The sequence below is a fragment of the Calypte anna genome, chromosome 20, assembly GCF_003957555.1.
Source record: "Calypte anna isolate BGI_N300 chromosome 20, bCalAnn1_v1.p, whole genome shotgun sequence".
Taxonomy (NCBI): domain Eukaryota; kingdom Metazoa; phylum Chordata; class Aves; order Apodiformes; family Trochilidae; genus Calypte; species Calypte anna.
In genome coordinates, this window is record NC_044265.1 from 5,407,041 (window position 1) to 5,431,574 (window position 24,534).

A 24,534-nucleotide genomic window follows, 5' to 3' on the forward strand; every position below is an offset into this window, starting at 1 on the left:
TATCCAGAAATACCTAAGGAAAATGAGTTTTTCAAAATGGCCCATCCAAATGCATTAGCAATTAGAATCTCCTCAAGTTTCCATTAGTCTGTCAAAAAAAGAAATAATCTTACAGCAGCTCTGACTAAAACACTTAAAGATTTTCACGTTGATTGAGTTTTAAAGTATAGACTTACAAATTCGTAGTCTCCGTCCTGTGGCACTTTCCAATCAGATGAATTTTTTGTCTGGCCAGACACATTCTTCCCAAAGCTATTGATTTGATTCTCCTTCTCCTTCTGTTCAAAATATTCAAGGAATGATGGTTTGGCTGGCTGCATCGTTTCATCCCTCCCTGGAAAGATGAAAAATTTAAAAAAAAAAAACCAAACAAACCACAGTTATTTTGAAAAATATAGTTTTGGTTGTAATGCCTTACATCATGCCCAAAAGTGATTTTATTTTTTTAGCACACACTAAATCACCCAGTATTGTTAAAGTACTATTTTTTTCAGCAGCTTTTCAAATACAAAATTGACTGTACAGTGAGAAAGCTGAGGAAGGGAAGCTTAAAGTCCACCACAAAAGTTATTACAATGCTGGAGGCCTTGGCCTCTAACCCTGCAATCTCTCCATCAAAGCATGGCACCAGGTAACTGAGCCTCACACACTGACTGCTAGAATTAAACTGCTACCTACTGAAGTGGCTGGGTTTTTTGTCATCCCAGTCAGGCTCCATGCACTGCAAAATAAGTGAAGTTCTAAAACTAAACAGCATTGGTTTTAGAAGCAGAAACTAATTTTTATATTTATGAATGGAATATCACAACAGGCAGGGTTTGAAAGACAATATCCACCGTACAAGTATCACATAAATTGCCTTGGGTAGAAGTAGTCAAGTTCTGTCTCTTGGGTAGAAAGGATTAAGTAGCTTACAAAGCTTCCTTTTTTCCTCTTTATAAACAGTCAGTTAGTAAATACTCAAGTTTATTGCCTAGTTCTCTTTTTGTAAGGTAAGTCCTCTGAACACACTTGCTTAGTGGATTACTCAAATAAACCACATATATAGATTAACCATTCAATCCTAGACTGCACTTAAGAAACTTGGGGTAAAGAAATGGGCAGGGGTAAAAAAAGGGAGAGCGAGGAATCAAAATAAACCCCTAAATATGAATATTTTGATTTTTAAGAGCAGATCTTACAAGCTTCCCAAGCACCATTCTCATTATGGAAGAGTTCACCCATACTGATGAGAAAAGAGTCAGAAGCACAACACTTTAGCATAGCTGGATTTACATTATTCTCATTTGTTTAAATTATTCTGTCTGACAAAAAGGAAGAATGTTGCTGATCCAGTAAGAGCAACAAGCTAGTAAAACTGCATTGTCATAGGGAGCCCAGGTATGCTGGGGTAGTTGGTGGGATTATGGATGGGAGCAGTAACATATCCCTTCTTCCTTCAGCCATCACTCCATCCCAGTCCCTTCTCATTACATACAAATAAATCCAGCAACCCATTCAGCAAACAGGCTTCCATCACTGAAGGAAGAAAAACAGGGTTACAAGTTCTCAGATCAAGGCAAATCCCCAGTGCTGTTTGGAGAGAGGAGGTGGGCTCCAGAGGCAGCTTCAGCTACAGGGTTGATGACAGTGCAGTGGGGAAGGAAGTGATGAAAACTGAGAGGACACTGATTCCTAGCAGAGACCACAGAAAAACCAAGACAGGAAGAAAACAGAAAATTTAACTTCACAACAAGTCAGGACTGAAAGACCTTCACTGTCTCCAAAGATCACCACCAGTGCAACTGGTACAGCATCAGGTGCTGCCCAGACTACTGACAACTGGCCTGGCCTCTGAGTTCCAGTACAGTTGGTACCTTGTAAGGATTTCCAATCTAAGCCAGTCTTGCACAGAAAAGAGGTTTTAAAGGGGCTGCACCACAACATCATGACAGCTGCACACAGCTGAAGAGTACTCACAGCTGAGTGCCCTTGTGCTGCTCTTCACAAAACTCTGTGAGCATAATGGAAGAAGTACAATACCTAGTATGTGTTTATTCTGCTAAAATATGGTTCTTTAGACGTTAGAGTAGGTTAATCATACTTGGAACACATGTTTTTGGCAATGTAGAAACTATCATCATTTTCAGAAAGCAGGATTAGGGCTGGAGTTGACAAAAAAGGGCATCAGAATAGCTTATTTCTGGACTGTGGAATGCCATACATTTGAAATAAATACAACCTGGCAGGCAGACAATCAACCAAAAGTTGAGAGCTTCACACAAGCACTAGAGGATGGAGCCATGTTCTGAGGGCTTGCAGGGTCTCTGTAACCCACAGACTCTCTTACAAGAGTCCATACATTAGACAGGCTATCACACAACTGTGCTCACTAAGGACATTCAGCAGTGCTTTTCCTCTTGAAAAAATATTAGCTACTCTGGAAACCCATTAAGATTTAATCACCAAGTATTAATCTTGCACATAAAATTGCCACGTAGTGTTCCAGAACTTCCCCAGGCAGACTCTGTCTGATCCTCAGAGAAGTGTATGAATTCCTTGGTCAGCTATGAGATACTTTAGGAAGTTATTTGTCTACAGAACAAATTTCTTCAAAATCTGAGAATTCTTGGCAGGATATTTGGGTTGTGATACTGAGAAGTGTGGTTCTACACAGCCTGAAATGTTATGTTGCATTTTGAAAAGCTTAGCATCTTGCTGCCTCTCTAGGGTCAGCTAAAAACTCAAGCATGAACTGAAGTGCTTATACTTTTACACTATGACAACTGGAGCAAAGACAAATTATTCTGCCCCTGGCAGTAGTTCCCCCTTTCTTTAAAAAAAAAACTAAAACCAAAACAAAACATAAAAAGAAACAAAACAACAAACAACAAAACCAAACCCCCATCCCACAGGATTAGATGAAGAAAGTCACCTTCAGACAGGCTGCATGAAGGTCAATCAGGAAACAAATCTGCAAAGTGGAGAATAGATTTGCTGTTGGGAATAATTAGTGAAATACAATATCAATCCAATTACTGCTAAGTGATAAAACATTTATTTAGAATGAAGTAAAGGCATCCCTTGTATTCTGCTGCAGTCCAGACTGTCTGAAGTAGGAGGCAAGTCACTATGGCCAGCCATGGCAATGTTTAATAATAATAAATTTTGTAGAAAGAGAGGAATTCGTAACTACCCTGGCTAATTACTACATAGCCCACTGACAGCCAGCCTAGGTCTCAGTAATTCAGGCTTCCTAGGCAAAAAAAAAACAACCCAAAAGCAAAATCTAAATCAACCTTGTAGTGTATGTTTTCAAAACATTTGCCTCACAGGAGAGTTTGAAAGCAAGTGTTTCACTCTAGTGACATTGGTTTATTTGGGTTTTTTGTTGTTGTTGGTAGGTTTTTTGTTTTGTTTTTAAAAAAAGCCAGCTCACACCTGAGCTAAATTCAGTGTCCATTAAAGAAGTCATGCTCATTTCCCCACATCTAGTAATTTACCAAGAACTGCAGTATTTGTAAGTAACTTGGTCCATCTACTAATCAGCAACCCACTGCAGCACACGTGAACGACCAAAAGGCATATCCAACCCCAAGCTTTATTAAAGAAAAAAAAACCAAACATTTTCATACAGACATGAAACAAAGAAGGAAGTACACAAAGTGGCAGCAGTAATTTATAATTCTGAAGACACAACTGGATTTTCAGTCCCACCAGTACAAGTGTCTGAAAAGCTGGGGAGCCGCAGAATGCTGCTGAGATACCAAAGGGGGTCCCTGCCACCTCCAGGGTAAGGAGGGGAGGAAAGGGGGGGAGGGTGTTCAGCCTGGAGAGGGTACAGGGCCTCCAGCTGCCATCTCCCACCCAAACAGATCACCAGAGCCCCACTATCCCCAGAAAAAAAGATGAGGAACAGTCTGAACCGCAGCAAGGGCAGGCTGGCTGAACACAAAAACATTTTCACAACAAGGACAGTTGTGCAATGAAGCATGGCTGGAGCAACTGTGCAAGGCCCTGAGCAACCAGATCTAACATTGCACTTGGTCCCAGCCATGACAGGGGGAACCAGGCTGATGACCTCCAGAGGTGCTGGCCAAGCCCACCTCTTCTGCCACTGACACCTCACACCCACTGTCAGAGACCCAGAGAACCTTGCAGTCACCTCAGGCCTTCCAAGTGCATGCCACATTTAGTCACCAATTTGAATATTTAGTCACCAATTTAGTCACATTCCCACACATCAACATGTAATGTTGTCTCTGTTTAGTGTTTTTTGTTGTTGTTTACACTGATTAAAACAGAGATTGCCAACTGACAAAAAGAATGGGAAAAATCTGGTATAGATCAAAGATGTCTGAAATTTTAGTTGCTGCCACGATCTCAGTAGAGAGACAGAAGGACATTACACCAAATCAATTATCATCCCAGCACCACTGGGTCTCTTTTCGTTCATCTTGGCACTTGACAGCAGTGTCATCTTTCCAACAATGATCTGCTATTAATTCAACACAAGAATCACACCGTTATACCTTTAAGATTTTTATAACAGGCAGCTGAAGACAGAAATCGATCACTGCTATTTGCAGAAGCAGAGGCTGCTGAAAGATGACACTGAACAAAATGTGTCTGTGCCAAAAAGCATTTCACATCCCAGTTACAGAGTTAGACTAAAATATGAACATTTGACAGACAGTGAGATCACAAGTATGGCAGAGAAGAGCCTTTTATTAGAAGGTCACCCTGCAGTGACAAAAGAGACTTCATGCATTTATTTTGGAACCTAAAGAGTTGCTTCTGAAGGTGAGCAGCGAGAGCTCCCTGGAGCCATTAACATCTATCATTTAGATACTCAGTCATCTTTTCAGGATCTGTATTAATTACACAAATGGAACACCACAGCTCTGCTGGAGCCAGTCCAGCTGACTGCAGACTTGCAGTTTTGGGTTAGCTGTATGGAGCCACTGGTGCTGGGAAGACTGCTCCATCCAGCCTGGCCTTGCAAGGAAGAGCAGAAGCCCCAGAGGAAAACTCACAAGCACTGCTTGGTATGTAGTCACACATAGAAAAGTGTAAGAACATCAGCATTGTTTTGTGTGAGAGAAGAATAAGATGTGAAACTGGTGAAGAATACCTTAAATGGTGAACAACAAATATCCTCTAAGATTTTGAATTTTTTTTAGGGAGTTTAGTACCTCAGTAATAGTGTTACATCTTTCACCACTAGAAAGCAAAAGTCCAACTGTATGTGGTGCCATGTAAGCTGGGACAAACCTTATCAAAGGCACAAACAGCCTAGACAAGCCAAGAGATGACTGACAGATACAGGCTGGGCATTTCAAGAAGCCAACAAGGCAACACAAGGAAAAACCAGGGGCTTCAGCACACTGGATCCTCTCCTCTGTCAGGCCACAGCAAGAGCAAGATTTATGGAAAGACCAAACCAACAGTGTGCTGCCTCCCAAAACATATCACCTGCTGTCTGGGAATTCTTGAGGGCTTGGAAGAGGTTGGTCTTTGTGGATGACTGAAGCACAGAGACTTTCATACACCAAGCAAGAGATGACAAAGAAGGTGCTGAGAACCTCCAAGACATTTCTATTTCCATATGATGCTGCAGAATAAGTAGAATAATGATAAAGAAGCAGCAGCACACTCAATTAAACCAGCAAGAGATTTGCTTTTTTTCCAACAGTAAAGAACATCCATGGAAACAGATCATTCAGTATCCTCTAATCCCAGAAATCAAAGCACTCGTTTTCTTAATTTTGTTAAATTAGTTCTCTCAGCTGAAAATTTTCAGAAGCTCATGGGCTTCAAGGGATGCTTTCAGAAGGAAGTGGGATTTACAAAGTCCTTCAGTCTATCTTAACAAGCTTGCTGAGTAATGAAACTTGGAATTTCTGCTTTTCTCTAAAATTACTGACAGAAGAACCCTTGTTTTTTTATTCTTTCCACTTAAGAGAGATTGCTATTAACCACCTGGAGTAAATATTCGAGAGACACAAAGCCTGTCATAAGAGAGTAAGATAACCTCAGGAACACTTTGTGTGCTCTTCACTCAAGCCAATTAACACAGTTAATATTTAATATACCTATTCTTTAAACAATGGTGACATATTTCCTCCCTTATATTGCAGAAATTAGCACCAGAGTTGCTGCTGGGAACAGTCAGGAGACATGCCACAAATTAATCTACAAAGGAGGTGTAAAGTAAATAATAATTAAGTGATCAGTTACCACATCAGCAATATCAAACTAAAACATGGCATTTGGTGCACATATACATATTTGTCAAGATTTCAGGAGGCTGCAATCTTTACAGACATCTGGCCATGGCCCTGGAGAATACTGTGTTTATGACAAAGAGGTGGCAGCAGGAACATGACTAAAAATTTTTAGGTTGACTTGTGCTAGGGAAGTATCAAGAATGCCCTGCACAAAGTTGGAAACTGCACCCCAGTGAGCAGGAGCTTCAAACTGCTCTGCAGAGATGCAGTGGAGAGCACTCTTTAACTTTAAAGAAAGCAGAGCTATCACTGCCTTTTGTCAGACATAAGCCAGAAAGGATCCCCTGGGACAAGCAGCACAGTCTTCTGCTATCATATACAAGATTATACAGCTCCTTGCACAGAGGGATCAAGATCTATTGTAAAGCAATTGGTTTGCTTTGTCCTTGCTGTTGACAGGCTTGCTGTTCTCTTGGAGTTATGAACTGCCTCATTTCCAGTCTGAAGCTTACGGGTAGCCCCATGTACACACTTTGTTCTTAAGCAAACCTCAGCAATTAGGGACTCAAACCACTGTTCTCTAGAGTATTGACCTTCCCTCCCTTCACTGCTTTTTTTTTTTTTTTTTTTTAAAGACTACAAATATCCAATGTAATCTTTCATTTCATGGTCTAAATAAGCATAGGTCTTTTTCTGACTTCCCATGTAACAGGCTTAGCCCCTAGTAGTCTTTGTGAGCTTTTCTGTCTGCTTTAGATTGAGTTATGTAACTTTAAGGCTTTAAACGAACGTGGATTTAGGGTGCACAAAACTCCTTATGATTCTGTGCAAGCAACACTTCATTAATATTAAAATTTAAATTGAATTGCAGTTTTATTTGCTTCAGGCTATTTTTAGAGATCACAGATGAACTTTAGCAGCCAGACAGCAGAATTTGTAAAGCATGAACAGCACTGATTCATTTTATGTAGCAGAGCAGAGAGATGCCAATTTATTCAACTAGAGCAAAAAGTATTCCCCTCATGAATGAATTCACCCCATGGCAACACATGCTGATACTTCCTCACATTAAAAGCAGACCACACAACACTTCAAAACTATTGAAGATTATTAGGACAAGTCTTCCCGTAGTTATGGCCTATCTTAAACTAAATCAAAGCAGAACATACCTGACAGGTCCTGCTATTAAGAAGTACCTCCTAAATGACCATAAAAATCAATGCCAGATATCCTAACTCATCTCTTTTAATGATTATAAGACAGTCACGTAAGAAGAAGAGAACCAACACTCATCCAAAGCTGTGGTGCATAGAACTGAGGACTCTTTCTGAAAGAGAAAGAAAACCTCACAGTAATAAAAGCTGTTTAAGACCAGGTTACTTCCTTTAGGATCTCTTTTACATAAAAACTCAGAAAGTTATAAAGATATAGAAGCTCTCTTCATCAAAACTTTGCAGTGGACATTTGTGTCTCTCACCTCATTAGCCTGAATTACTGGTTCAGTCCAGCAGCTACAGGACATGACACAGACAGGGAGATGTAAAGGTGCATCATTAAAAAACTGAAGGTTTCACAGGCTGCAATATCAATTATGGCTCAGGTTCTGATGGATCTTAACAAGAAGCAACCTCATCAATAGGGCTGCAGTCTTCGGGCCCAAAAGACAAAACTCTCATCTCTCTGAATGGCATGTAACTAACCCAGCATTTGCTAACACCCTTTCTCTTCATAACCTGGAAACATTTTTGCTTATCTAGAGAGAGCAGAAAACAACATGGAAATGAGTAATTTTTTCCTGAAGCTTAAAAATCTTCTGATAAAAGAAAATTTTGTTTTAAATTTCTGCAGTTGATGCATATGAGAGTTTATAGAATTTTCTCCCTGCACAGGAGAAAGATCTTTCTCCAGGGTTTATTTTGATTCAGTAGCAAGCTAGTTCATTCTTAGAAAACACATGTAGGTTAAAAAAAAAAAAAAAAAAAAATCTTTTACTTTCTATCCCTCACCATCACAAATGCAGGGGTGCTTAATAATAAAGAATATATTTTAAAAAGCTGTGTTAAACATATACATCTCTTTCTGAAATTTCAGTGTCTCTGAAAATGTAAATAGTAGCAGGTGGTTAATTTTATCCTAAAAGCTTTCTTAAATATTCAGGACAAGCAAAGTTGAACAAGCATCCAACTTAGCTCCCAGATTTAACTTTTCTTCATCCTTCAGGCTGCACAGAACCACTGCTTCAATTGCTAACACTGTACAGGGGTCCATAAGCCAACCACTGTGCAACCACTGTGCACTGTGTTTGGAAAAACAAAGCCCACATCAAAAACCCCACAACAAAATGACAGCAAATACAACTGCTCCCATTGCTCAAGAACACTGTCTGCATAGCTAGATATTCTTGCCAGCAAGGCAGTTATTAGGATAAAAGTCAGAAAATAGCATAGATGACAGACTTACCTTATATTCCCTGCACCTCAAGAGTGGCAATGTAATGATTATCACAGTTCAAGAAGAATTTAATCAATGTAGGCATTTCTACAAGCAGTGTGTGCTACTTAAATGCATAATATTATGAGTGCTTTATGTTCCAATTTTGCCTAAATGGACCAATTTATTAAACACAGAAATGTACCACTGGACATTAATAACACTAAGTAGTGGGAAGTTGCTACAAAGAGCTATTTGCCTATGCACAGAGGCAAAACAGTCAATATCTTTGACATACACATGATGTAAATGCTGAGAAAATTTGGAGCTATTCTTGACAGTACCTGCATCAGCTATTTGAATAACCTGCATCTACACATTTTTGGAAAATTACTGCTATTACACCACCTAAATCTACCTCAACTACATACCACTAATACTTTCTTCAATTATAATATTAATGCAATCACACCAACCTTCTGGCATCCATATTCCTTCTGCTCTTCACATTACAACTTTTGCAGTCATTGCTTTTGATGAAAAATTAATGGTTAATTAGTGGTGACAAAAAGTTTCCCAACTCTTGGCAGCAACACTTCTGTGGTTGAGGCTTAAGTATCACCCACTGGAAGTCTCACAAAGCTACCAACACTAACAAGCTTACTCCAAATAATTTGTCTAATAAGAAATTGCCAAGTTTGCATCTCAGCTCATTTAATTTGATAGTGAAACCCAATCTCACCTCAGAAGTGGAAGCCTATTTTTTAAAGGACACAACCATCCTCAGCAGCATGGGGATGGTAAAAGCATAACAAACCCAACCCCACCCCACCCCCTAGATGTATCATAATTAGCCCAAGAATTTATTTAAACGTTCATGAACTTTTAAGAATTTTTACCTGCACATAACATTATCAAGGCAGAGGCAACTGGAATATTAGAGCTTCTGGTTTGCCTCTGAATCAGAGGCTCTACTGAATGTGCACCCCATTAACAAAAACCCTGCACCCACAGTTCTTCCCCACCTCTCCAAATGTCTTATTCACCTCAACCCAAAAAAAACAGCCCAGCTCACTCCATTCTTAGCAGTTCTACATTCTACAGTGCCATTTTATTCTGTGCTTAAACAAGCAAGAGGCACTCCAACAGAAAAACAGGACAGACCCTGACAGGCTTGAGAAGTGGACTTGTACAAACTGCATGGAGTTGAACAAGGCCAAGGGCAAGGTTCTGCACCTGGGTCAAGGCAATCCCATGAATGAGCACAGGCTGGGAGAGCAGAAAGGACTGCAGACAGCCCTAAAGGGAAGGACTTGGGGGGGTGGGCTCAACATGAGCCATCAGTGTGTGCTTGAAGCACAGAAAGCCAACCAGGTCCTGGGCTGCATCAAAAGAAGCACAGACAAGAGGGCAAGGGAGGGGATTCTGCCCCTCTGCTCTTGTGAGATCCCAGCTGGAGCACTGGAGTCCCCAGCATCAGAAGGACACAGAGTTCCTGGAACATGTCCAGAAGAGAGCCACTAAAATGCTCAGAGGGCTGGAACACCTCCCCTGTGAAGACAGTCTAAAGTTGGGGTTGTTCAGCCTGGAGGAGTCTCCAAGGTGACATTATAGCAACCTTCCAGTATCTGAAAGGGGCTACAAGAAAGCTGGAGTAGGGCTTTTTACATGGGTGTGTAGTGAGAAGACAAGGGGAAATGGTTTAAAGCTTGAGGGTTGTGAGACACTGGAAAAGGTTGCCCAAGAAAATTGTGGCTGCCCCATCCCTGGAAGTATCCAAGGCCAGGGTGGACGGGGCTTGGAGCAGCCTGGTCTGGTTGGAGGTGTCCCTGCCCAGGCAGGGGGGGTTGGAACTGGATGAGCTTTAAGGTCCCTTCCAACCCAAACCATTCTGTATTCTACGAACTAGATCCTATTTCACTTGGATCTGATTCTATTTCAGTGTCCAAGGAAGGCAATATGTTTTGCTGCTTTATTATAAAATTGTGTTCCACTCTTTAAATCGAAGTGACAAACTGATGCCAAGTTTCCACTATCTGAAGACCTACAGTATATGAAGTATAAAAGCAAAAAAAAAAAAAGTTAAAAAAGCTGCATTATTTACTAGCACTACATAAAAAGATGGTTTCAGACATATTCACAGTTCAAAAGTCATTCCAGCTCTCATGCACCATAGAAATGTCTGTTCTTACAAATGAGTGTTCATCTCTAGTTGTTCAGCTACTTCCAAAGTTTTCCTGGAAGAGTTTAACTGCAGTCCTTAAGTAATGTGTTAGCAATTGATTTAGAAGTAAAATGTGCTGCAGCACAATTTACTATCTGTGGTTTCAGGCAATCACTTGAGTGCTTTCAAAGCGTGCAGCATAATGTCATACTGACATTTTTAATGCTGCCTGAATATTTATATTGAGTGGCCAGAAAAAAAGCCAAGTAAATGAAAGAATTTCAGCAAACAGAATTACAGATCAATTAACTATAAAACAAAATGTTCCCTACAATGCAAAATACTGGAATTTAAGAATTTCTTTCCTTTGAGCCTGGGCAGTTATGAACCAATTTATGCAAAAATCACTTTCAAGGCTATTGAAAGTTGCTTGCTAGAAACTTCTAAGTTAATCCTGTCTAAAGCACTGTATATCAGTTCTATAAACACTACTTCCATGAAAAAGAAATAAAACCAAAACCTGGTGAAGAGGCAGATTTATTTATTTTTTTTAATTAGGAAAGGCTAGACCACTAGCTCGGAAGCCTGCAGTTAAAAAGCCCCAGACACCTGGGAAAGTTAAATTCTCCTGCTTATGCCATGCAAGAAAAATCAGATTTTTTAATGGAGTTAAAGCAGGTTTTATTGCGAGCCATAACACAAGCTGCCAAGTGAAATACAGACTTCTTTAAAAATATGAATCAATGCAGCCTCTTCAAACTCAGTGGTTTCCAAATATCATTACTGCATTTATAGTTAAGATTACAAAAAGAACTTGGTCTACAGAGCTCTGCAGCAGAGCTCTGCTGAGCTTTACAGTTAAATCATTTTAACTGACTGCTAAGATGAAATAAATATGGAAACAGCAAGCTTAAAAATGGAGCTATAGGCAATTCACATGAAGGGCAAGCTGCTCAAAGACACTGCCCTTGCAATGAGTCTAAGGAAACAAACACAAAATTGCCTTGTGCAACAGCCACAACTTCAGCATTATGATACTGGGGAAGGAAAAAAATGTGCCAATAAAAATAATTTACATCAGGCTTCTTGGAATCAAGGCACAAGTTGCTAAAATGCAGCACAGCCTGCAGCAGAGAGAGCAGAGTGCAGCTGGGTTTCACCAGATACCAGTGTGAAACCACTGGCATAAAAGTGGGACCAGTGTCAACCCTCACTTACACCCAGGATCCCAAAATGCTGCCTCCAGCAGGCAGAGCTGCTCCAGGGTTTCTGCCACAGGATCAGCTTTGAACACTGTGGCACAGCAGCAGAGAAGAACAGAGTGGTCTTATCAGAACTCTAGACTCTACGGGAGGTTTAAAACAAAAAGACTTTGACACCTGGAAGCTCTTGGAGCTTATTCTGGAGCTCCCTCTTGAGGTTACATCCTGCACCACATAAAAGCCATTGCTGCATCCTCCTAAAGAACTCTACTCAAAACGAGGTTGTCCTTACAAAAAAGGTATTATCAAAGGGACCCTCACAAACCTCTGTGCACTACTCTGTAGAAAGCATCATATGTTCTTGAGTTACAAGCATTGCAGTCTTAGAGAAGAAGAGAAGCATATGTTAAACAGAGGATGATGAACACACAGCTTCAGTAGCCAGGGCACAAGCACCACACACAGTACAATCAGTTACTGTCAATCATGGAATAGAACTGTACACACTGATGATGAGAGATTTCTATTTGTAAAATATCCTACAACTTCACTTGGCATATGGCTGTTAAGATGTCCCACACTTGGGATGACCTTTTAGGTCCTCTAAGCATTTATCTCCTTGCTAGAGCTACCACGTTCCACAAAATCTGATAGCATTACTCCATCTTTGTTGTCACAAGCTGCTACATTAGCTGACACCTCTGGTTTTTAATGTGCTGAATCAGTGTTTGCCAAAGTTGAGAAAAACTCTTTAAACAGGTTCTGCTGAAATCTCACCCTTAATAACAGGATCTTTCCACCAGCTCTAGAGCAGGCCCCACATGGAAGAAGCTTTTAACACAGAAAATAATTTTTCCAAACATCAGTTGAGAGTTTTTTCCTTCTCACAATAGCCAAAGGTTGAAATTCAGAGGGCCAATGAAGCCTTTGGAAGTAGTGCAAGAAGCAAACAAACAAGTCTTGGCCATGAGGGTGGTAATTTCACTACTGCTGAGCCCCCATTCAGCACTGTCCTCTGCCCCTGAAGAAACCTCCATCCCAGCCAGCTGACTCATCTGTGACTGCCTCTGCTTCAGTCCTGCTGAGATTATAAAATCTGTGGGAATAGATTTCTGTGGGAATCCATAATTAAGAAAATATTCTTTTCATTCTAGCCACACATTTCCAAGGATGTTCTTTCTACCATCTCTTTAATGAAAAAAAAAACATTTTGAACTCATTACCAGGTCAAGCTGAGGAGTCTTCCACAGATTATCAGGGATCCAAGTCACATCATCTTTAATCTTGCATCCTATGATAAGGCTTGTAGTTTTATTAAGCTTTTCTATTTTAGGGCAGAACAGATTTCAACTTGAACATCTCAGAAAAGCAATACACAGCCTATTCACTTGTCCTTACAGAGTGAAGTAACACTAAAGAGACACACAAGACTAGAGAGATTTTTAGGTCCTCCTACTGCATGCTGTGCTGTGCTTGAAATGTGCAGGATTAGCCATTTCATAGCTGCAGCCCTTAATTGGATTCATCAGTTCTGAAACAGAATGCCTGGTTACAGCCAGATCACCTTCTAAATGAACACAGTTTTATTGATTAAGCCTATGCTAGTCTCCTTCCTATGTTCTGTGAAAAGACAAAACAGACAAAAAGAACAAAAAAACCCACATTGGGTTCTAAGTATTATTCAAGAAGTTAAAGATGTTTTCTTACTTTTCATGGTGCCCTCCTCCTCCTCCTCTTCTGTGTTGATGACCATTGTACCCAGCTGAGATTCCAGGGTGCCATCATGTTCTATCATCGTGTTGGCTCCATCACTCATGGTGTTGATAGCTCTTATGGTACCAGTTTCATCTCCACTAGCCCTCACCATGGTGCCAGAATCTGTTTCATCTTCTTCCTGCACAAAGATGCCATAAATGCATTTTTACTGATGGCAGTGAGGCCCCAGGAAGAACACCTCTACTCAAGGACCTTTTTTTTCAAGTCTTTTTTTTTCACAAATACACACAGAAGCAACATTTTGTTTTATGCACTTCAAAGCCTTCATACTTTTCTGCCAGCAGAAGTAACAGAGCAAATAAGTTATCAGGAGAGGCTTCTCAGTGCAAGTTGTATCTCATTTCTGAACCAGTGACCTGTCTGTGAGAGTAGATTACAATGCTCAGTCAGTCAGTAGTGTTTCTACTCATGTTGCCAGTTTGAACTAAAGCCCCTATCCTAAGTGGAACAGTCCACTGAGGAGTCATTAGTTATTAGACAGCAGCTCTATGTCTCCAGGCCACATGGCACACCCTACATTTAGAGGTTGTATTTAACATTTAGGTAGTTTTACTTGCTACAAACTTCAGAAGCACTGAAGAAAAACAAAGTACATTTGTAAGTCTTTAAAAAGGAATGAAGTTATCAAAGTCCAGTCTTTTCTTTTTCAGATTAATTTATTTTCTTATCTCTCCATTTGTTAATGTGTAGTAATATTATAGAAGTTTGAATTTTTGGTGTCTTGAATTTTTGGTGTCAAAAAGCAAAGAGACTGGAAAAACCAAGTGCCTGAAAGAGATTCTGGTAGGACAGATTCCTGGCAGTTAATTATGTCAGCCAGCAACAGTAGTTTCATTAGGTGGTGTGTGCTTCACTAAGTATACATTGTGAACAGGATTTCATTAACAACATCAAAATTTCCACAATCTATTGAATTCCTTGGAAATGTGGACCAGGTATCCAGCTAGAACAACAGAAGTCACTTTCCAGTTTTACACGAGAGTACCCAGGCAACTTGCCTAGGGTGAGATGTTCTTTTTTTGTTAAAAGAATAAACTTCACAGGTCTTGATGTGTGACCATGGGCTTACTGAGCTGTATTACTGTCAGAGGGAAAACACAGGTCTTGCACATCAATCTGTAATACCCCAACTCAGTGTCACTGAAAGAAGGAAGTTCACCCTTCCATGTTCTGCTGTTCCACACATTTTACCTGTTCTGTCAAAGGTGTCTAGAATTTACTTCCCAGCCTCAACACCTCAAGAGGAGGAGAAAACAACATGAGATCTTAATGGAGAAAAAGTAATTTTATGTGGAAATGAGTGGGTGAGAGGTAGTAATACATCTGCTAGCTACACATCATTTAACAAAAAACTACAGCAGAAATTTCCATAGCACTTGGGAAGTGCTTGGGAACACTTTTCTGCTGGCAGGCAAAAGCAGAGAAATTTCAGGAAAGCACACAGGCTGACAGACACCACTCAGCTCCATTGCAGAGACACAAACTCCCAGCAACATGACTCCAGATCAGTCAGAAATTAAGGAGAGAGGGAAGGACAATACTCTTCAACATCATGGCAACATGACCAGTCAAGGTACTTCCACACTGAATAAACAGACAGTCCTGAACTGGAAAACCAAGTGAACAATGTCCTCAGCATAGTGTGGACCATGCTACTTAAGGCTATCCCGTGACAAGGACTGGCATACAATGCCTTTAGTTGCTCATTTATTCATTGAAGCAGGCAGAGGCTCAGGAAACAGCTTTCAACATGCTTTCCATATCCACATGCTGTATCTATTGAAACAAGGAGCCCGACCTTAAATTCACAGCAACCCCCTGAACACTTGTCATGCCCTCACCTCAGGTTTCTGTCGGTTGCTCTTGTGTAGTAGAAATTTTCTATAAGGGGGGTTCTAAAGCACAACAGTAGTAAAAACAACATAACATATCATAATGCATCACAGATTGTATTATTTCATACTAGGACAGCAGTCTAAGACCTGAATCTACAATGAAAAATTCTCATGACTATATAAATAATATAATCCAAACGGGAAAATGTACCAAGCCTTTTGCAAACAATATCAGACCTGTTCAGTCACAGGTCTCCAGCTCCACTCCACACTGAGCAGTGCTGGCTGTCCCACTCAAACAGAAAAACTGAGCAGAGACCAAATGTTGGATTAAGCAGTTACAAACTGCTTAGAACTAAGTCAAAGTAATTAAAACCCTTAATTAAAGGAGCAAATGCTTGGGCTTGTGAATTGCTGTTAGTAAAATACTCACTGAATTTTCTTCATCATCTTGATCAAGTTCTCTCTGCTGTGCCTCCTGACGTTTCAGTTTGATGTCCATTGCTTCATTAATGAGGTCCCGCAGGATTGAGACTCCTTTGGCACTTTTAACAAATGGATGCTGAGAAGGATTTTTAAAAACAAATAAGCACTGCATCCAAACCAAGATGTAACAGTAAACCACTGATAGTATGGCCAACTTCCCATCAAAGTTAAGGTTTAACTCAATACATGACTGAAATAAACCCCACTACTGTTGGGTACAGAAGGAAGATCTCCCATCCTCCAACCAAGATCATGTTCCAAAGGCTCTACTGCTGCAAGGCCTTGGGCTCACTCCCCTCCCACAGCTCCACTTACTTCTTTCCTTAGCAGCTCAGCTGTTGAGAACCAATTACACAAATAATTCCCATGCCTCAACCATTCTGAGCAATCATTTTCATTTAGGAGGCAGTTTCTTGGCACTGCTCATGAGAATTGTACATTAAAAAAAAAAACCAACAAAAAACCAAAATCAAGCAAAATAACAACAACAAAACAACCCAGAGAAGACAAGGATAGGAAGCTGACGTTGGGCTGGTTCTTAGAGAAGAATTGCAAAGTTGAATTTGAGTGTAAGATTTTAAAAGTCAGATATTAAAAAGCAAAACCTGAGGTAAGCAGGAGCATCGAAAAATGAAACCAACATCTCAACAGAGATGCAGAGCACTGTCTACCCCAGAAAGCCTTCTCTAGAGCTGAGGGTCTTGTAAGAAAAGGCAGACCTGCAGAAGTTGTGTGGCTGTGGCACGTTGCTCAGGGCTCTTCACAAGACACTGTTTTACAAAGTCTGTGAAATTGTCTGACCAGAGCTCTGGCTTCCGGAATGTTGGAGGTGGATTAGTTGGAATCATGAAAATTGCCTGAAAAGAGAAGAATATTCCTAATTTCCAAACAGAGTTTTAAAGCTTTCCAATGCTACAACATAAATACACACAAACATACACTGGCACTAAAGAAAAGTAAACATTTCAAGCTTGCTGCTTCTGGAGAGTTTGTGCTGCTACTACACACAGATTTACTCAGAGGGATCAAGTAGCAAGAAATCAGATTTTTCTCACTCAGTGCTCACACTTGTGTCTGAGCTTTTATATGCCCCAAGTGGTGTTAATTTGCCACTTTTATTTTTTGCATTAAAAAAATAACTTTGGATAACACAGTTGAAACTGTTTCTTCACACTCAACACAGGGAACTGCAGCTAAGGCTTAACAGAAGAGGATTGTGATTTTCCTTCCCACATTCTCCTTCTCAGACCTCTTTTACATTTAACCAACAGCACAAAGACCTGACAGGAAATAATGAAAACTAATTTACTTTAAATTAAAAGCAAGACAATGTTGATATGATATGCAGCCAGCTACAATAACAAATCATTTCCATGCAGCAACACATTTTAAAAGGCCACAGTCCTTACCCTCATGGGATGAATATCTGCATAGGGTGGTTTGCCTTCAGCCATTTCTATTGCAGTGATTCCTAGGGACCAGATGTCTGCCACACAATTGTACCCAATTTCTTGAATCACTTCTGGAGCCATCCAAAATGGGGTCCCTATAACTGTGTTCCGCTTGGCCATGGTGTCCTGAGGACAGGAGGAGAAAGTTGCAGACAATGGCAACTGTATAAGCCACAAACATTCATTAATGAATTACTACTCTAATTAATCTTCCACTGGCACATACACGCACTATTAAGAGTCAGCAAGACTGGGATACAGAGAGCTACAAAGAGGAACTGAAATGTGCTTACAGGAGTTAAAAATATCCTGAAGAAAAGAGCAAATGCTATGGAAACCATCACTTAGGTGGAATGGCTTCCACAGTGGAAGTTCTGCTCTAATCTGTTTCCGGTTTAGCATCTAATTATGTTGATGTAAAGTCCTAAAAACAAGTTTGGAAGAATTTCTCAAAGTCTCCACAAGCACACAACACATGCAAACAAACCAAAGTGTACCCAGCCCTCCTGGTTTTACTTACTGTAAGTTGTCCTGCCACTCCAAAATCAGCAAGCTTAGCATGTCCCTCTGTATTTAGTAATATATTTCCAGCTTTTATGTCTCTGTGTATTTTCCTCATAAAATGCAGGTACTCTAGTCCTTTCAGGGTTGACTGCACTATTGTAGCAATTTCTTCCTCTGTGAGCTAAAGTAGAGAAGAGTTACTGCCAATCTAGCAGTTGCCAAGACGTAATCCTATTGTTTCGTTTTACCTTTCCCAGAGATTCACTAATTGCCATTTAACTGCCTTCACTAAAGGTTGTCTCATAATGGGAAATTAGTTACCAACTTACAGCACCAAGCAGCAGAATTAGATTACAACCAGCATACATTCACACAGGTATTCTATTTCACATACTATAACCCTCCTTTCTCAACAAGACACGTTTATCCTCCAATAACCAAACTAAGGTAGAGTCTGTTAATGTAGAACCTTTCTGGGCTTGCAGGGAACCAAACATCCCAAAATCTACTCCCCACTATCCAGGTAACCAGAACTCAGTTGATATCAGAGGAACAAAGGCTCTGCATCTCAACTTATGGCCAACAATCATCAGGCATTGAACACCATGAGAATTATGCTCAAACTCTGCTTCCTTGAGCCACTGGACACCCAGATTTCCTGTTCACACATCCAGAGGAGAAAGGACCTACGGTTTTATTTCGTAACCGAATGATGTCAGACACAGATCCAGCTCCGCAGTACTCCATGACTATCCACAGGTCTGTGTTCTTGAAATAGCTGCCGTAGTATTTCACCACATGAGGACTAGGAAATGTGAAAAAAAAGGAGAAGAAAACAAAGAGTCAAACACTAGCAACCAGCATAACTGACAGTGCACTGAAGACTCGCCAAGTATGTTTTAGGAATTCAGAATTAAGAGGCCACTGAAACCCTGATGAAAAGTATTCCAAAACAGGCTGAGCTGGCACAGGGCTACTTTGGTGCTGCCAAGCCTCTTCCCCACAGTGGTGCTCATCTGACCTGCAACTAAGTTCAGGGAGCTAAATCTTCCAGAAATGTCCAGCTTTCAAACTGGTGAAATCTGGTGAAAAATTTCAGTCCAGTGAATCTCCATAAACCAGACTACAAGGTCAGTGCTGTGACAAGCCAGAAGGCAGGAAAAGGAAGTGAGAAAGACCTTGGTAAAGATGTTAAATAAGGTCCAAAGTTAGCTAAACAGCTATAATGTTTATTAAGAGAAACATTCCTCCTCTACAGTATGAAGCTACTTCTTTCTACAATTTAGTCCAGAATGAATTTTAGGAATGCAGTACAATGTCAAGCTGTCTTTCACAGTCAGCTCTCTGGCTGCCCCAAAACCAAACAACCTTGTGAAGTGTATCAATCAGAACAGCACACGTTCACTGCTAAAGTGGAAAACTAACAGAAAGACTGCTCCTGATTTTGTGGGGATGGAGCTAAGGCACAAAAGTGCACTTGATGTATTCTCTGACAGATATTCTAATGAAAAAATGAAAAGCTAGCAAAACACAGTCACACCTCAATGTCCCTCAATGCATGCACAGAAAATGTGATGCTCCAGTGATTCACTCCCTCTGCTGGTCGTAACTGTAAGGTCTCATTTCAGGACTTAAAATGTTAATACTTAGTTTCTTTAAAAAAAAACAAAACAGAGATCCCATAATGCTTTCCAAGTTACACAGTAAGATTTTCTCACACACAAATACTTTCCAAGTTGCATTTTGTTGTCTGCCACCAGTCACCATCATCTAAAGACAGTAAGAGAGAAGTGCAAAACAGAGTAAGTGACTGGGACCATAGTTTTATATTGCTGATGTGATTTATTTTAAATGGTTGTCCATGCCTAAGGCCCCACAAAGCAGTGCTTCTTAAGGCTAAATTCATAATGCTGGAAGAAACTGGTATATTTTAAACTTTCAGCTTTGAGAGGAGGTCTTCTGCACCTGTGAGTTTTTCAGGAGCTAAGTTATCACAGCATCTTTTCCCATGAGAAACATGCAAAGACAATCCAGAGAGCCAACCATCAGCCTGCAGAGCTGCCAGCGTGTTATTCTGGGATGCTCAGCTCAGCAGACAGCTTGCACCACACCAGAACCTGCACAGGCAGAAAAACAGCCAGGAAGGACAATTCTGCCACCCAAGCAGATGACAGCACCTTGATTATGCACATGCAAGAGCAGTCATGCATTAGTGGCTCTCATCCACGTGTCCCTTAAAAACCAACAAAAAAACCCCACCTCCTCTAACAGCTTTCTACAGCCATACCAAGACTTGTTCAGGAGTCACTTACCCCCTTGGGCAGGGGAACTGCTGTTCTAGCACACAATCAAGTTACCACTGCTCAACAGGTGATGGCACATCAGGGAATGGCAGCTCACACACTTGGCTCTTTGCTGGCAGCGAGTGCAAGGTTATTCAACTCAGCTTAAGGCTCTCTTCATACAAGCTAAAATTTTGTCATCTTACCTTTGCCTGGATTAACACTACCCCAATGGTCAGTTAACAAGACTCAGTTGATACGAGGTAACTTGATCGTACAAGTCCAGCCTTGTAAAAAACATTTAAGGCAACATCATGGCTTTTATTTCCTTAAATGCCAGAGCACAGACAATACTTTTCTTTGCACACCAGTATTAGGTTTGGAAGCATACACTTACCTGTCACATTGCTGCATTATGGATATTTCCTTTATAATCTCTTGCAGGTCAGACTCCACAGGAACTTGTTTAATTGCAACAACCTGACCCGTTTCTTTATGAATGGCTTTGAAGACACTGCCATAGGAACTAGGAGACAAAGCACAAAACAAATGCTGTACACAGTAACATTTTGAAAATAAAAATATTATAGTTATGCTTTTTTCAAGTGCAGACATTGGGTAAAAAGTTAATTATCATCCTGCTGAATACATTTCCTATTGTAATGTCAATAATCAGACACTAGCTTCTAAACATCCTAATAATGTAAGTAAGCACATTGAAAAGGTCAGAAAGGAGTCAGACACTATTACTCCGCTCACAGCTTTGGAAGGGTCTTTCACAGAAATCCAACAGATATAATTCTCTTTTTCCAGCATTCAGTACCAGACAAGCATCAGTAAGAGCTACAGCTCTGGTCAGAGAGGTTTGCTTGTTCTTGTCAGGTATTAAATGCTTTATTTCCAGCTTCTCCAGTTACAGCACAGATTTACCACTCAGTTTTTTCAAATGAACTGCAGGATGCAAACGTGCCAACTCTCCACATGTTCCCCTGCTGCTCTGCTTTACCAAGCAGCACAATGCAACACAAGCTCATTTCCACCACACAGATCTTCCACAAGAGGTACCAGGGATGAGCTGAAAACCCTCTCCAGTTCCCACAGAGCCCTATCAGTTTCAGGGGGGCATTTTTCAACAATGTTTTAACTCCCTGCTGCTGAGCCATAAACTTCTGTTTGGATTCAGATTATCTTGAGAAGCAAATTCTCTTTTCTGTTTCTAAGCCACACAGTTTGCTAGTGCAGACCTTTGCAGCAACAGCACCATGACAAAAGTGAAAAATGAGACTGCTGAACATGTATCCATGACATAGATTTGTTCTTATAGAAATGTACATTGGGCACGTTGGAACAGAACACATACCCTTCTCCAAGCTTCTCCAATACATCAAATACCTCCTCAGGTTGTTTGGTTAAACTGTCCTCATCTAACTTCTTCAGCTGCCTGCATACAGAAAAACAGAGAAATTATTACATTTCATTTTATAGCAGTTTGGGGTTTGTTGAAAAAGAATATATAGTAGTGCTTCAATATAGGCTTATATATTTGCTTCACATGAAGCAAACTGATTGTGAAGTAAACTTATTTCACTTGATCAGAAGACTGAATTTTACTGGCATTCTGTAGCAAAATCAGATGGAGAATTTTATCAGGTGCACACATCTATAGCTCCTCTTAGTTGAAACCCAACTCAGGATCCATACTCTGGTGGCTGAATCCCAACACAACACTACAGAGTCTTGCAGATACTCAACATTCCTGCTCAAGTTCAGCATCTTGTACGGAAGGACACGTACTAAGACCTTGCAAAAGGGAAAATCACCTCCCCTGATCACCTGTACACATGGAATACATTTCTTGGGAAGAAGGAGGCAACAGTGATCTGATTTTTAACACCAAAAGTTCAGATGTTGGCTCTGATGGCCTAGGAACACTAGGAAAATTCTAACAGGGGAAAAAAAAAAAAAAAAAAAAAAAAAGGAAACTGGTATCCAACTCTTTTCAGAGCTTGTCTATCCCTCTTAATTGTCTTGCTACTAAGAGCCACCTGGAATAATTTCTCAGGAAAAAAAAAACTGTGCTGTGTTCTTTGCTTCCTCCCCCCCACCCCCAGTACAACTTTCAGGGGGATTATGTGTACAATATTTCAACAGGATGAACTCCATTTATTTCAGTCCTCCTGTACCACACCAGAGAGCAGTTCAAGAAACCTCCTGAAACAGCTAAGGACTCCATACAAAAAAATTCTGAAAACAAAGTATTTTAGTGTTGAGAAAACAGCACTGAGTAGCCCATAAACAAGGGCTCTTCCATTTTCACATGAACTAACGAAAAATAATCTGAAGCAAAAACAACAACAACAAAAAACAAACCACACAAAACAAAGAAAAAAAGCTCTGAACTCTGCAAACCAGCTCATACCAGTTTTTGAAACACAGAAACATATTAGTCTCAGAGTTTTCAGAACTTACTGGTCTGAGTGAGCAGTGTTTAAAACAAAAGGTGCATGGTCACCTGAAACTGCAAATTACCACTGAAAGCTCCTAGTGCTGCTGTTACAGGCACAACTCCAGCCACAAGCATGCTATTTATTATACTAAATATGTAATTTTTGCCCCCAGAAATTCTTCAGAAACACAGTGAGAAACCACTCGTTGACCCCTGGCTATTATGATTATGTACAGAAGCCACACAGGAGGAGCAGCTCATGCATGGAGTACATACAATGGCTTCCTGAAGCAAAGGAAGCATTATAAAGAAGCAGACTCAGGAAGTGGTGAAATACTGAAAGCAGTCAGCAGCTTCCCTGCAAAGATAAGCATTAACCAGCAGAATGTTACTTGTCCTTGTGAAAATGGGGAGGGAGGAAGGCAAGGGAAGAGGAGAAAAGGGAAAAAAAGCCACCAAAACATATCAGTGACCACACAAGCTGCCATTCCCAAGGAGCCCAAAAAGTGGTGATGCAAGAGGCAGATCCTTCTCGCTGAAGTTGAGGGCTAAATTAAACAAAACAAAACACAACCCCCCCCACAAAAAAAAGCACAAACCCCAGCTTTCCATATACTCAAGTACAATAAGCAGACAAGTCCTGTGCCTGCATCAAGCTGACTTCTTCCTGCCACCGTCAGGAGCAGCACAAATTCCTTTGCAGTGCTCGCTGCTGCCAAAGACCCCGCTCTGCCCTTTTGCTGCGTGTTTATGCAACACGGACACAACAGAACACGAAACCAACCTCACCTCAGTTGTTAATTCAGCTCTAATCTGAACCACCTTTTAGTTAAACACCGGCACGAGCAATTACAGAATAAAACCAGACTTTTTTGTTGTTGCTTTTTTCTGGTTGGTTGGGCTTTTTCCTCCTAACAGAAGATGCATCACTGTTCCGTTTAAAATAAAAAGACTCCGGCATCCAAGACCAGAGCCGGCAGCTTCCTTTGTTCCTGCCCAGAGCCTTCCCCGGGGCCCAGCTGCCATCCCCCGATAGCGTTTGACAGACGGGACACAGCTCACGGCTTCGCTCCGACCTCGCCGTGAAACCCTTCCCGGTCTGTGCACGGCACCGGAAGGTTGATAAACCCACCCAAAACTCACCCAAGGCGGGAGGGAAGAAGCCGTCAACGGGGCTGTCACCAACCCGGCAGAGCCCAGCGCGCCCCTCGGTGCAGCCGCGTTACCCGCTGCGTTTCCGCAGGCCCCGCTCGCTCCGTTTTAAGCCCTTTCCCCCCCCCGTGAGCTCGGTGCTGTCACAGCACGGACCCACCGGCCAGGTGCTTCCCGGTGAGAACCAACTAAAACCAAGGGCACCGGAGCTCCCCCAAGCACCGCTTTCCCGTTGGAAGCACCGGCAGAGCCCCGGAGAGGAGCAGGGGCTGCTCAGCACTCACGGCTGCTCCGCTCCCGCCGGCGCTCCTCAGGCCCGGGACGCGCCGCTGACAGGAAAAAAAAAGCAAAACACAACACAAACCCCCCCAAACAGGCACCGCCCGCGGGGACACGCGGCCCTACTCACCGGCGCGGGTTCCGCAGCTGCACCGTCTCCATGGCGCGGGGAGCAGCGGTGCCTCGGGCGGGGGTGCGGGCGGCTCCGCTGCCCCTCACTGCTCCATGACAGCGGCCGCTTCCGCCCGCCGCCGGAAGTCAGCGGGAGAGCCCGCCCGGCGAGCGAGGGGGCGTGGTCTTTTTTTTTTTTTTTTTTAC

At 41.4% G+C, this 24,534-nt stretch overlaps 1 protein-coding gene across 3 annotated transcripts in view; it reads right to left on the reverse strand.

Annotated features, from left to right (window-relative positions):
• Positions 1 to 24,469, reverse strand: part of STK4 (serine/threonine kinase 4) — a 46,177-nt gene extending 21,708 nt beyond the window's left edge. Inside the window, exons 1-11 of one of the 3 annotated variants that reach the window (XM_030463085.1) lie at positions 24,347 to 24,455; positions 21,700 to 21,780; positions 20,737 to 20,865; positions 18,748 to 18,862; positions 18,074 to 18,238; positions 17,512 to 17,679; positions 16,822 to 16,959; positions 16,050 to 16,178; positions 15,623 to 15,676; positions 13,713 to 13,899; positions 177 to 334 (exon numbers count right to left, since the gene is read on the reverse strand). In XM_030463085.1, coding sequence (XP_030318945.1) covers positions 177 to 334; positions 13,713 to 13,899; positions 15,623 to 15,676; positions 16,050 to 16,178; positions 16,822 to 16,959; positions 17,512 to 17,679; positions 18,074 to 18,238; positions 18,748 to 18,862; positions 20,737 to 20,865; positions 21,700 to 21,780; positions 24,347 to 24,378 — 1,356 coding nt within the window. In that variant the 5' untranslated portion in view covers positions 24,379 to 24,455. Of the gene's footprint in view, positions 1 to 176; positions 335 to 13,712; positions 13,900 to 15,622; positions 15,677 to 16,049; positions 16,179 to 16,821; positions 16,960 to 17,511; positions 17,680 to 18,073; positions 18,239 to 18,747; positions 18,863 to 20,545; positions 20,627 to 20,736; positions 20,866 to 21,699; positions 21,781 to 24,346 lie in introns of those variants that run through there. The other 2 variants (XM_030463086.1, XM_030463088.1) reach the window with 2 other exon arrangements.
• Positions 24,470 to 24,534: the final 65 nt, after the last annotated feature.